General features: G+C 36.5%; 1 protein-coding gene across 10 annotated transcripts in view; it reads left to right on the top strand.

The window, feature by feature from the left end:
• The window catches only part of NBEA (neurobeachin), a 732,675-nt gene that overhangs the window by 375,492 nt on the left and 343,979 nt on the right, over positions 1-13,204 (top strand). For all 10 annotated transcript variants that reach the window (XM_070049020.2, XM_070049018.2, XM_051831739.3 and 7 more), the window contains exon 35: positions 2,111-2,175. In XM_070049020.2, coding sequence (XP_069905121.1) covers positions 2,111-2,175 — 65 coding nt within the window. The remainder of the gene's footprint in view (positions 1-2,110; positions 2,176-13,204) is intronic.

The following is a 13,204-nucleotide window of genomic DNA, read 5'->3' as shown; positions in this document are numbered from 1 at the left end:
GGCACTGTGGCATAGTTGGTAAAGGCGCCACCTGAAGTGCCAGCATCCCATATGGCTGCCGGTTTCAGTCCCGGCTGCTCCACTTCCGATCCAGCTCTCTGCTGTGGCCTGGGAAAGCAGTGGAAGATGGCCCAAATCCTTCGGCCTCTGCGGCCACGTGGGAGACCAGGAAGAAGCTCCTTGCTTCAGATTGTTGCAGCTCCAGCCATTGCAGCCAGTTGGGGTGTGAACCAGCGCATGGAAGACCTCTCGCTCTCCCTCTTTCTTTCTCTCTCTGCCTCTCCTCTTTCAAGTAAATAAATAAATAAATCTTAAAAAAAAAAAAAGAATCTATTCTCAGAGTTTCATGGTTCTTCTTACATAAAAATCACTTTCCTGTTTAAGTTAATATCACAGTGTATGTCAAGTATGCCTGAGATATTTCCAAATTTTTGTGGTATCTTAATTTGCATTAAGCATATGATATACTCATGTGATGGAGATATCTAAGAGATTGATGGGAAGTCATTTTGTTGAATTATAGGAAAAGGAGTATGCTGTAATTGTTTTTGACAGAAGTGATGTAAAACTTTAACTTTGTAAAGTGAAATAGCCAGATTATGATTTGGATAAATTGTTAGACATTGTGGTAGGTATAATCCAGGGACTTCGCTGGCCCCATACTACCATACTTCTTTTCCCAAGTTGCTAATTCTGTGTAAATGTAGATCCATGATTTGTTCTTCTATAGTTGTTCACATTTTTACTTAGGTTAGGAATATTTCACATATGAATGCCTGCAGTTATTCCCAGCATGTGTGGAGCGTCCTAAAAGAGAGTGCAATCAAGACTGCTCTTCTGCATGAAGGATGATTTTTGTGAAACTAATTTGTGGACAGGGCAGCTAAGCACTGTTTATTAGGAAAATCTATAGATGAGTGACATGAGTACTTATGGGGACTTTTAATAATGATGTATTAAGGGAGCTAGTGCAGTATTTATATAATTATTGAAAGGAATAAAATTTCAATCCAAAAAAGCAACTATCTGCCAAATATATATATTTGAAAGTTTGACATTGCTAGAATAAGCCGTAACCAAGTTTAAGTCTTTTTCTGAATATGTCATAGGGTGACTACAAAATAAGCAATATGCTTTTCTAATCTATGACAGTCACTTCTGTTCATCATGAGGACCCTAACCCTGTAGAATTGCTAGATTCCCAAACAACTCAGCAAAGAGAGAATCTACTACATTTAGCTATACTTTTAATATTAGGCTTTTTATTATAAATTTCAAATGAATTTACTTATAACATTGTTTTAACTGTGGCTTTTGATAACTTGTAATGCATATATATTCCCTTGATATCTGTGGGTTTTGATTCCAGGACATCTGTGGATACCAATATCTGGATTCTGGAGTCCCTTATATGAACTGGCATAGTGTTTGCACATAATCTGTGCACATCCTCCCATAAACTTTAAGTTGCTTTTGGAATTCTAATAAAACAATATCCACACATCACTTTTATGTGTACAGATTCACTTTGTACCCTTCTTATAGTATTGTGAACAACAAATTCAAATTTTGCTCTTTGGAACTTTCTGGAATTTTTTCATTTGAATATCTTTGATCCATAGTTGGTTGAGCCTATGTATGAGGACCTGTAGAAATGAAAAACAAACTAGATATTGAGAACATTTCATTTGCAAATCAATTTAAACACTTAGTTAATATTTATTATTTTGATTTTAATATATCAATAGAAATACTCAATACTAGGGACTAAGATTTTCTACCCCAGGAATTTCTAGGCCTTTTGATCATTTGCTTTCTTTTGGAAGAGAACTCTGCTAACAGCCCCATGTACCTGTAATCTTACTTTCCATCCCAGTCAGCAATAGGCCTGAAATATTCTGGAATTTCAAAGCATCTCCTAAATTGATATAAGGCTACTGTTTAACATTTTTGATCTTTTACAAGAGAACGTTTGCTATAAACTCTTGTAAAGACATTGTAAGCAATATAATGTGGAAGTTATTAAGGACCTCAACATGATCCTTAAGCCAGATGTTACTTTTGTTTACATGTTCATTTTTCTTACATTTGGTTTGGTTTCTCCTTTTAGGAATGGCAAAATTCTATTCAGAAGAATGCAGGACTTGCATTTATTGAGCTCATCAATGAAGGAAGGTAATTAATTTTACAACTTTTGGACAACTAGTCAGCATACATTTGATTCCAGTGGGCAAGTGCTCTTTCCTGCCATCTGTACCAAAAATGTGTAAGAAGATATCTTACAGTTAAATAATTTACCACACAGGTACTTAAACTTTAAGTTAACAAAGTTTAGAGTGGCAAAAACTTTTTGGAAAAAAGGCATGCTTAAAATAAAAGGACAAATTTTATAAGATTTTTATGAGATTTGAGCCTCATCATACTGAATAGTAAAGTTGTTTTACACAGATCAAGTGAACACAATCTGTAATCCCATCTGCCACTCCATCTGTTTTCAGAGCAGTGTTCAGTGTTTACTCTCAGCCTCCCATCCGTTCATGTGAAATTGTTTTATTAGAATATGTCATGTACTTACTGTCCAACTGAAAATGCAAAGGATATTAAATATAGGAAGTATACCAGTCTTGGTTAGGAATTTATATATACCATTCTTAAAATGATGCTGTAAGGAAATTATGTTTAAACCTATTAATGCATGCTTTCGTTTTTGATGATTAGTTGAAGATGATATTTGCAGTGCTTTATTGGAAGTGGCCATATTAAGACCAATGTAACTGTCACCATGTGACATGTATAGCTTCCATGAGCCCACACCTGCATCCTTTTATAACTTGATTTCTTGTGTGTATGAAGGCACTTCAAATGGCTTAGGAAAAATGAAAGTAAAAAATAAGTTTATTTTGTTGCAAAACAATTTTGAAATCTATGTATAGTTTTTTCATAATGTCCAATTTTCAGACTTTTTAAAGATCCATCTTTACATAGACTTAAAAAACTTTTACACAAAATTAACATTTTTTGATTTTTATTTATATAAAGGGAACATATTTTATGTATTTCATATATACTGTTTTAAGAGTATAATAATACTTTCTACCTTATGCTCCCTCACTTCCACCCTCTTTTCTTCTTTTCTTATTTTTCTTTTAATTTTTATAATGACATACATTCAGTTTACTTTATAATCACAAGCTTAACCCTCTAATAAATACAGAATTTAACAAGTAGTAAATAGGAAAGCTACTGTCCCTCAAGTGTATAGACAGGGACTACAATCATCAAATATCAATTCCATTTTCCACAAATTTTACTTGTATAGTGTATCCTTTGGGAAATAATGATGGCATTTGACATAACATATTTATTTCTTATTGAAACCATATTTAATTAAATTGATAAGAATATAATGCTTACTGTATTTAAATTTATCTTTGACTTTAAAGGAGACTATCATGAAAAAATATTCCTTGAAAATAGTTTATATAGGTAATTTTTTTAAGATTTCCTTATTTATTTGAAAGGCAGAGTTACAGAGTTAGAGGGGAGAGAGAAAGTACTTGTGCACAAGAGCAAAATCTTCCATTTGCTGGTTCATTTGCCAAACAGCTGCAATAGCAGGGCTGAGCCAGCCGAAGCCAGGAACCAGGAGCTTGATCCAGATCTCCTACGTGGGTGGCAGGGGCTGAAGTACTTGGGCCATTTTCCGTTGCTTTTCCCAGGAGCATTAGCAGGGAGCTGGTTTGGAAGTGGAGCAGCTGGGACATGAACTGGCACCCATTTAGGATACTGGCATCACAGGCAGTGGCTTAACCCACTGTGCTACAACGCCAGCCCAGAAACACAACTTTTTAAAGAATGTTAATGTATCATAATATTATTCTGTTTTATTGTTCCGTATTCTGAGACGCAGCTGTGTTTTTAGAACATTTTATCATATTGTATATTTCTCATGATTCTATTTTATGACCTAATCACTTTTGTTATAAAATAGGACCAAAGCAATGTTTTACATTTATTCTAACATAAAAGATGCAGAAAAATAACTTCTTTTGTAACAAAAATAGTATAATAGCATTCACTGTTTATACAATCAGAGAATTGGTGGTAAGTATTACTCCCTTTCAGGCAATGAAAAATAGAAAAAAATATTTGCCAAAGCTAATCATTGTTACATCAGTTTTAGAAATAAGTCTTAGGTCATATATATGCTTATTTTGTTATTTATTTCAACTATTAAATTAAAGAAAAAATCATCTCACCAAAAGTAAATCTCCAAAGAGTTAATCAAATTGATCCTTTAATGCTTAAATTAAGATTATAGTTACTCGGAGCCAGTGCTGTAGCTTAGCGGGGAAGGCCGTCGCCTACAGTGCTGGCATCCCATGTGGGCGCAGGTCTGAGTCCTGGCTCCTGGCTCCTCTTTTCTGATCCAGCTCTCTGCTGTGACCTAGGAAAGCAGTAGAAGATGGCTCAAGTCCTGGAGCCCCTGCACTCGCATGGGAGACCTGGAGGAGATTCCTGGCTCCTGGCTTCAGATCGGCCATCTGGGGAGTGAACCATCTGTTGAAAGATCTCTCTCTCTGCCTCTACCTCTCTGTAAAAGGCGAAAGATTTATACGATCGGAAGAGAAACCAGAGTATCTGCCTCTACCTCTCTGTAACTCTGCCTTTCAAGTAAATAAATAAATCTTAAAAAAAGAGAAAAGATTAGAATTATTGACTTAGAAAACTAGAACAAGGATGGAAAAAATACTAATATTAGAGATTGTGAGCCTCTGATATTTTTTTTTTTTTTTGACAAGCAGAGTTAGACAGTGAGAGAGAGAGACAGAGAGAAAGGTCTTCCTTCCGTTGGTTCTTGATACGGTTTTTTGTTCAATGGTAGATCTTAAAGTTTGCTTTGTTTTAGGAAAGCAATTAGAAATAATTAGAATATTTTAAAATTTTTAAACTATGAAAATCTCTGAAATGCGCACCATAATGTTTGTTGTCCCAACCTAAATTTATATTTCCACTCTTCATGGTAACTGTTCCTTCAAGGAAAAAAATGATTTTGGAATAAAAATTCAACATTAACAGCTGTAAGAACAAATAATGATGAAATGTTATTATAAGAGGTAGGAGTAGGGGGGGTGAACAAGATAGACACTGTCCTGATTTTTTTTGGTGAAGACAAATATTTGCAGACAAATAAAGGATGCTATGATAAGGGCAGTATGAGCACAATACAGTCAAAGGGGAAAGCACCTGACCTAGTCTGAAGGGTGCATTCCCCCAAACCCCACCCCACCATGGTAGAGATACCGGGGCTTTTGACAACTATAATCACCCAAAGGAAATGCTTTCTTAGATGACACCTGGAACTTGATTATGAAATAGCAAAGTGGAAAGCAAAAGTAGAGGAACAAGTCTTAAGCAGAAGGAACCATATAGTGCAAAAGCCTGTAGGCAAGGGATGGCAGGATATGTTCTTAGAAAGCTATCATCAGTCATCTAACAGCTGTTTAAATGCACATTGTGTGTCAGGCACAGAGAGAGCCAAGGGCCATCCCCTCACGACAAAGGACATTGACAGAGGTCATGCCAAGAAGGTGACTACAAGCTATGCTAAGGGTGCTGGTGATAACTGAAAAGATTTAGACATATCCTACAGGATGTGAGTGGATTCAGGGGCTTAAGGCTTGAATAGGGCCCTTGATGTCAGGTTTCAGAAATCCTGTTGAAGAAGATGATGCGTGGATGAATCATGGTGGCTGCAAAAGTGAACAATTTTGAAGTACTTTTTGAAAATTAAATCAGCAGGACTGCTGATGGACGATGGGAAAAAAGGAATCAAGGATAACTTGATTTCTGTGCTTGATAACTGGATGGTTTATATTTCGTAAAAGCAAAGTTCACTTAACTAAAACAATAAGGGAGCAGAGGTGTGGGTGAGTTCAGTGAGAGATGTTTTCACCCTGAATTTATCATATCTGAAATAGCCAAGTGGAGATATCACACAGGCATCAGGACTTTTGGATCTTGAGCACTAGAGAGAGAGAGAACTGGCATGGAGATTTAGAGCTGGGAGTCTCCAGCTTGTACAGGGTAAATTGTGGAGTAGAATACACATGTGATGCCCAGGGAGAATGTGTAGAGTGGTGAACCTAGAACCACATTTTACTGTTGTGCTTGGTGGACTCCTCCTCCCCTACACCTTTACATATTTTCTCTCTCCTTTCCTCTCTCCCCTCCCTACTCTCTTCTTTCCCCTTTCCTCTCTCCCCTCCCCCTCACTTCCTCTGTTCTCTTTCCCCCTTTCCCCTTCCCCCTCCTGGCTCTCTTACCCCCTCTCCACTCCCCTCCCCTCTCCACTCTCTTCTCTCTTTCAAAAGCAATCAGCTTAAATGTCACCCATGAAGTTTTAACAGTTAAAAACCTCTCCTTACATAATCTACTTTACTTTTTTACATCTACCTCCTTCACTAAACAGTATTTTCCTTAAAAACTTGTATGTAATTCTCCGTTGTATTTGATGCTGTATTCTTGAGTTTTGCATTTCTTGAAGAAACTAAAAATCACTGGTAGGAGTGAATGGTCAACAAGAAGATTTTAAAGTTAGGATTAAAGGAGCCTACTGCATTTAGTCACAAGACTAAATGCTGACCTCATGATGTGGGTGTAGACTTAATCCCTGTCCTAACAGAGCTTCCAGTCTAATGAGGCAACAGTCTTAGATGACGTGATGTCAGGTACAATAACTGCCAGTGGGTGAGTTGAGTGTGTTCTGGGAGCAGATAACTAGGGACTTATTTTTTGATGAAGTGGTGATTTACAAAAAACATGGGCATTTGCTTTCAGACTTTTACTTTGGTGAAAACTACCTCTTCACTGAGTACCGCCTACCAGCCCCCGTCCCCATCCCTAACCCAGTGTAGGGACTTCCCTATTTTAGCTCTTCCATTTCCCCTGGATTATGTTTACCCTGCTGTAATGTTAATGCCTGTATATTTGTGGTGTGGTTTTGTGGCTGTTTCCACAGTGCCTAGTGTACGATATACCATGTTTATTTGTCTGTACTAGCTCTACTAACAATTCTTCTCCCAATGAACAGGTGAACTCTGGGCATAGAATATAATCCCATCTCACATTGTTTCAACCTGCAGGCTTTTGTAGCTGCTTTCTTGCTCGTTTCTCTGAAGGTTCAAGATAATACATATGACACATTTACTTAAGGCTGCTGCAGTAAAGCCACTTTAAAAATGGAAGTGTTTATTTCAGTTACTATATATATTATAAATTCAGAATATTTCTGACTCCCACCGTTAGTTTGAGTGGCTTCTTTCAATGTACATCTTATACAAATTGAACTTTGATTTCTTATTTGAAAAAGTGGCGTATTTAGATATTTGTGATAATGTTACAATAAGGACACATTTTTCAATTGGTTTAAAATAAAGAATTAAAAAATATGACTTCCCTGGGGTTGTTAGAATATCAGTCTTTAATTTGTCCTTGTGGGAATGAAGATAAAAATCTTTAAGTGGAAATTGTTATAAATGTTTATCCTATTTAACAGTTACACTCATGAATACAGTTCATCAATCATAGCTCACAGAAGCAATTGTGCAGTTGTCTACAGTTAACAGGACAAAAACAGCTGATGAATGTGCAGTTGAATTAAAGTGCTCCCCAGGACAGGCTGAAATTATAAACTGGATCATTTAAAGGAATCTAACAAAGGATCTTTATAATTAAAACAAAGCAAGGTTAATGGGATGTAAAATTGCCTATAATATCTTGGCAATAATAATTTAAATTTAAATTATTAAAATATGAATTGAATAATGAGGAAAATAAGGAAGAGTTCTTTAAATTACAGAATTTGACTGTTCTGTTGAAACAAATTAATCGTTTGCCTAAAGTAAATCTCTATCACAATATAGATATAATTAATGAATATTCACCATAAAAAGGTCACAGTGTGTTCAAGTGTAGCCTTGAATTTAACCTAAGGTTCACATGATTCTGATTTTTATTTTCTTCTTTGAAATATGGAGAAATATATGCTTTCCTTACTTAGGTTTTTAAGGGAAAAATCACATTGCATCTAAATATAATTCCCAACCTGTCATCTTTAATTTGATACATTCTGCTTACTATTTCACATTCTTTTCTCTTATGTCTCCCATTTCCCAAAAACTTTATTTAAAAAACACAGTCATTTCCAAAGTTTTAAGATAAGAAGTCTTTTTGTTATAGTTGGCATTTTGGTTTAATTTTTGGAAAGTTCTAGAAAACAGAAGTTCCTTCTTTCATTTAGAAACATCTATAAATTTTTCTTATTATTCTTTTGTTTATTTTATATGTGTAATAGGTCATTAAATACATAGTTTTGTAAATGATAAGGTAAATAAATCTTTTATTTTTACAAATTTACTTATATAGCTCTTAAAACAACAATTCCAATTTATAGATATAACCTGAGACATTGATGACAGATGAAATGTATCTTTCTGGAACTAAAATAAACAGCTCTTATTTAATAATGGTCAGACTTCAAGTAATAGGCAAATACAGCTCAAAATTTTGTTGTCTAAGCCTATTTTATGCTGCTATAACTGAATACCAGAAAACTGGGTAATTTACCATGAATAGAAATGTATTGGCTTATAGTTCTAAAGTCTGGGAAGCCTACAACCAGTGGACTGGAATCTGGCGTGTACCTTCCTGCTGCGTCATTCCATGGCAGCAAGGTCAAAAGGGTGAGAAAGAGTAAGAGGGTGCTGAACTCCCTTTTACTACAAATACTCTCAAAATCCAAACCCACTCCCATGTTAATAACACTAATCCATTATTTCACTACCTAGTAACTTCTCTTTTTTTCAAAATATTGATAGTATATCATTTTTTTTTATTTGACAGGTAGAGTTATAGACAAAGAGAGACAGAGAGAAAGATTTTCCTTCCATTGGTTCACCCCCCAAATGGCCTCCTCGGCCGGCACTACACCGATTTGAAGCCAGGAGCCAGGTGCCTCTCCCTGGTCTCCCATGCGGGTGCAGGAGCCCAAGCACTTGGGCCATCCTCTACTGCCCTCCCTGGCCACAGCAGAGAGCTGGACTGGAAGAGGAGCAACTGGGACTAGAACCCAGTACCCACATGGGATGCCGGCAGCACAGGCAGAGGATTAACCAAGTGACCCACAGCGCCAGTCTGAGTATATCTTTTTTTTTAAGATTTATTTATTTATTTGAAAGGCAGCATTATAGAGGCAGAGAGAGAGAGAGACGTCTTCTATCTGTTGGTTCACTCCCAAATGGCCCAACGGCTGGAGCTGGGCCCTTCTGAAGCCAGAAACCAGGAGCTTCTTTCCTGGTCTCCCATGCAGGTGCAGGGGCCCAAGGACGTGGAGCATCTTCTACTGCTTTCAGGCCACAGCAGAGAGCCGAATCAGAAGTGGAACAGCCAGGACATGAACCGGCACCCTTCTGGGATGCCAGCACTGCAGGTGGCGGCTTTACCTGGTTACACCACAGCTCCAGCCCGGTCATAGATTCTTAAATCTAATCCAAGGTTGGGAACTCCCAGTGGTGCCTGGGAATTAGAACACCAAGTTACAAGCTTATTAGTCCATATGTTGGTAAAGTGAGAACACACAAAAGATTTTTCCCAGTTGCTGATGTACAGATCAGCAGTTGAACACCTCTTTTGTAATGTGCCTGTCATAAGGCCAGCTTTGGCTGGATAAGGATTACAAAAAAATTGCTTTTAATTACAAAAGTAATATAACATATGAATAGGTATTCCTGAAATTCTTTATACTTGCTAATTATAATACATATATTATATCCGTGTAAATACTTACAAAGCACACATGTGTGATTAGTTTAGCAGGGATATAAATACATTTTTGCATATGATCCTCATTTTCCAATAACTTAGAATTGAGAAGTTAGGATTTACATGGCAGAAAAAATTAAACAGTTCAGGGGCCAGCACTGTGGTACAGCAGATTGAGATGTTGCCTTTGATGCTGGCATCCCATGTGAGTGCTGGTTTTCAGCTAACTTCTATGCATCTGGGAAACAGAGTAAGATGGCCCAAGTGCTTTGGTCCATACTGCCCACATTGGAGACCAAGATGGCGTTCTGGCTTCAGCCTCAACCAGCCCCAACCCTTGCAGCCTTTTGGGAACTGAACCAGTGGATGAAAGATCTCTTTCCCTCTCTCTCTCTCTTTCTCTCTCTCTCTCTCCCCCTTTCTGCCCCTCTCTCCCCCTCTCTCCCCCTCTCTGTCTCTAACTCTTCCTTCTAGGTAAATAAATAAATGTTAGAAAATGTAAAAATTCAAAAATATCATAGGCAGTATATGAATAAGTAAAAATAAATAATATAGGAATATGTGACTTTAGAAGGAGGAGCTATTTTACTAGACTTTAAAGCTTCTTTTAGGAGACTGGGCCCAAACAAGTATGTTAGAAAAGAAAAAAAATCAGCCTTATTTTATGAAAATTAAGATTTATTAGAACAACAGAAATATTAGAACAATAGAAAATACCTTCATGAGAACATAATTTTATTTGTAAAGATCATAATGCCTGGGCTTTATATTATTTAAATAAAGAATAAAAATTTTTCTGAGCAGTAATTTATTCAATTCTTAGTGCTGATCATGTTTTGTGTGTCTCTATATCCTACAGAGTATGACACTTTTACAGATTTATTCATTTTTAAAAAATCCATTATTCCAAAGTTTACATTGCTCTAGTCATAGCACGATGTAAGAATAATAATGGACTTAATTACCCAAGAGCAGATTTGATGTTAAAAATACTTACCAAGTGCTGGCGCCGTGGCTCAATAGGCTAATCCTCCGCCTAGCGGCACTGGCACACCAGGTTCTAGGCCCGGTCGGGGCGCCAGATTCTGTCCCGGTTGCCCCTCTTCCAGGCCAGCTCTCTGCTGTGGCCCGGGAGTGCAGTGGAGGATGGCCCAAGTGCTTGGGCCCTGCACCCGCATGGGAGACCAGGAGAAGCACCTGGCTCCTGGCTCCTGCCTTCGGATAGGTGCGGTGTGCCGGCCGCAGCGCGCTGGCCGCGGCAGCCATTTGAGGGTGAACCAACAGCAAAAGGAAGACCTTTCTCTCTCTCTCTTCTCTCTCACTGTCCACTCTGCCTGTAAAAAAAATTAAAAAAAAAATACTTACCAATTATATATTCAAATGTTTGCGTTAGTATGAGCCAACTCATTACAGCTCACTTGATGAAACTTCCTAACCTGATACCAACACCAGACAATGTCATTGCAAGAAATGATGTTATAAAACAATGCCCATCCTTAACTTAGAGGCAATAATCTTTAACAACATTTGGCAAATGAAATACAACAATATATGAAGAGTTATATTATGAACAAGAGTTGTTACAAAACTATGAATTTGAAATAACATTCAAAAATATTTATCAATGTAACACACCATATCAACAGACTAAAGAAGAAAAAAGGGCGTAGTCATTTTGACAGCTACAAGTAAAGCATTTGCAAAACTCAATACTTTTTCATGATAAAAACTCTCAATATACTACAAATGAGATTGAACTTGCTCAATGAAAATGACATCCACTAAAAATGTACAAGTGTAGCTAACCTCTTACTTCATCATGGAAGATTGAATGCTTTTCCCATTGATCAAAAACAAGACAAGGATATTCTCACTTGTGTTTGATTTATCATCTTACCCATTAACCAGGCAAGGAAAAAATCCTAAGATGCCAAAAAAGGGGTGCAAGAAATAATAAGTAAATTTAACAGTCATAGGATACAAATTAATATTCAAAATCAATTATAGGAAATTAGAAATATAAATAAAGTCAAATAGTTATAATAGTATCAAAACATGACTTCGGGTTGTAGTTAAAATATGCAAAAACTTACACAATAAAAGCTATCAACTATCCATTTGGAAAATAGTTTCGCTGGTATCTTATAAGCTTGAAAAATACACCTAACCATACAATGCTATGATTTCAAACCTAGTTATCTGCCCAGAAGAAATAAAAACATAAGTTCTCATTAAAATCTATATGTGAATGTTCATAGCAGCTTTATTCATAATTTCCAAAGACCGAATGTTTATCAACAGATTAATTGGATAAACCAATTATTGTATTATTGTATTGTACAATACAATTATTGTATTGAGCAGCGATGTCAAGCAATTAAAAAGGTGTGAGCTATTGATATACACATAACATATATGTGACGTAAAGCTTTGCACAAGTGAAGGAAACAAGACAACAAAGACAAATTGTATGATTTCATTTTTGTGAGATTCTGGGAATGGAAAAATTATTAAAACACGAAATAGTTCAGTGGGTGCTATAGGTGGCAGAGAGAAGACCAAAGGAGTGTTTTTGGGTGCTGGAAATGTTCCTGATTTTGACTTTGGTCACATGAATATGCATTTGTTAAAATTTATCAATCTATGCATTATAAAAGAGCTAATTTCATTATATATATTAGACCACAATAAACCAGATTTTAAAAAATGCATATAGTTTTGTTTCATTACTCATAAAATTCGAGGCATGTATGGCCACCAATAAGGCCTTTGCTGCTCTAGCATTCCTTATCTCTGTACACTGAATTACCCATCGAAGATACCTCTCTCTAACCTTACAGATCATTATTAATTATCACCAAAAGAAGTCCTTGGTAAACTATTGTTTGTTAAGTTCATCTCTGTAAGCCTTGTTTTCTTCTTATACCATGTGACTGATTTACTTATCTAATGCTATAGCAATTGAAGTAACAATCAGATAACTATAATATACTTTGTCTAGTGAATAATCAGTTCTGAATGTTGCTGGTACAAAATAGGGACCCCAGAGATGTAATTTGTTTGCTTTATAAGTTATTATTTAAGTGGCATTTAACTGAATATGACAGTTGTTTAGTCAAAACAGTAGCGGCAAAAGCCATATAATGGCTTCTTTCTTGTATCTCCTAAGTGCATTTTAGATTGAATTATTATAATGTTATGAAATCTCTAGTTCCTTAAATTCATACTGGTAAATTCAGCAATAAGGAATTATATTTGGGGGAATGGGCTTTTAGCCTAACAGTTACAATGCGAGAGTCCCATATTGGAATGCCTGAGTTTGATTCCTGGCTCCTGTTCCTGATCTCAGTTACCTACTAATGTAGGCCCTGGGAGGCAGCAG

This window comes from Oryctolagus cuniculus, chromosome 9 (assembly GCF_051225735.1).
Source record: "Oryctolagus cuniculus isolate XC-2025 breed Fujian yellow rabbit chromosome 9, ASM5122573v1, whole genome shotgun sequence".
Taxonomy (NCBI): domain Eukaryota; kingdom Metazoa; phylum Chordata; class Mammalia; order Lagomorpha; family Leporidae; genus Oryctolagus; species Oryctolagus cuniculus.
The sequence above is the reverse complement of the archived record's forward strand: the minus strand, read 5'-3'. Positions and strand labels throughout refer to the sequence as shown.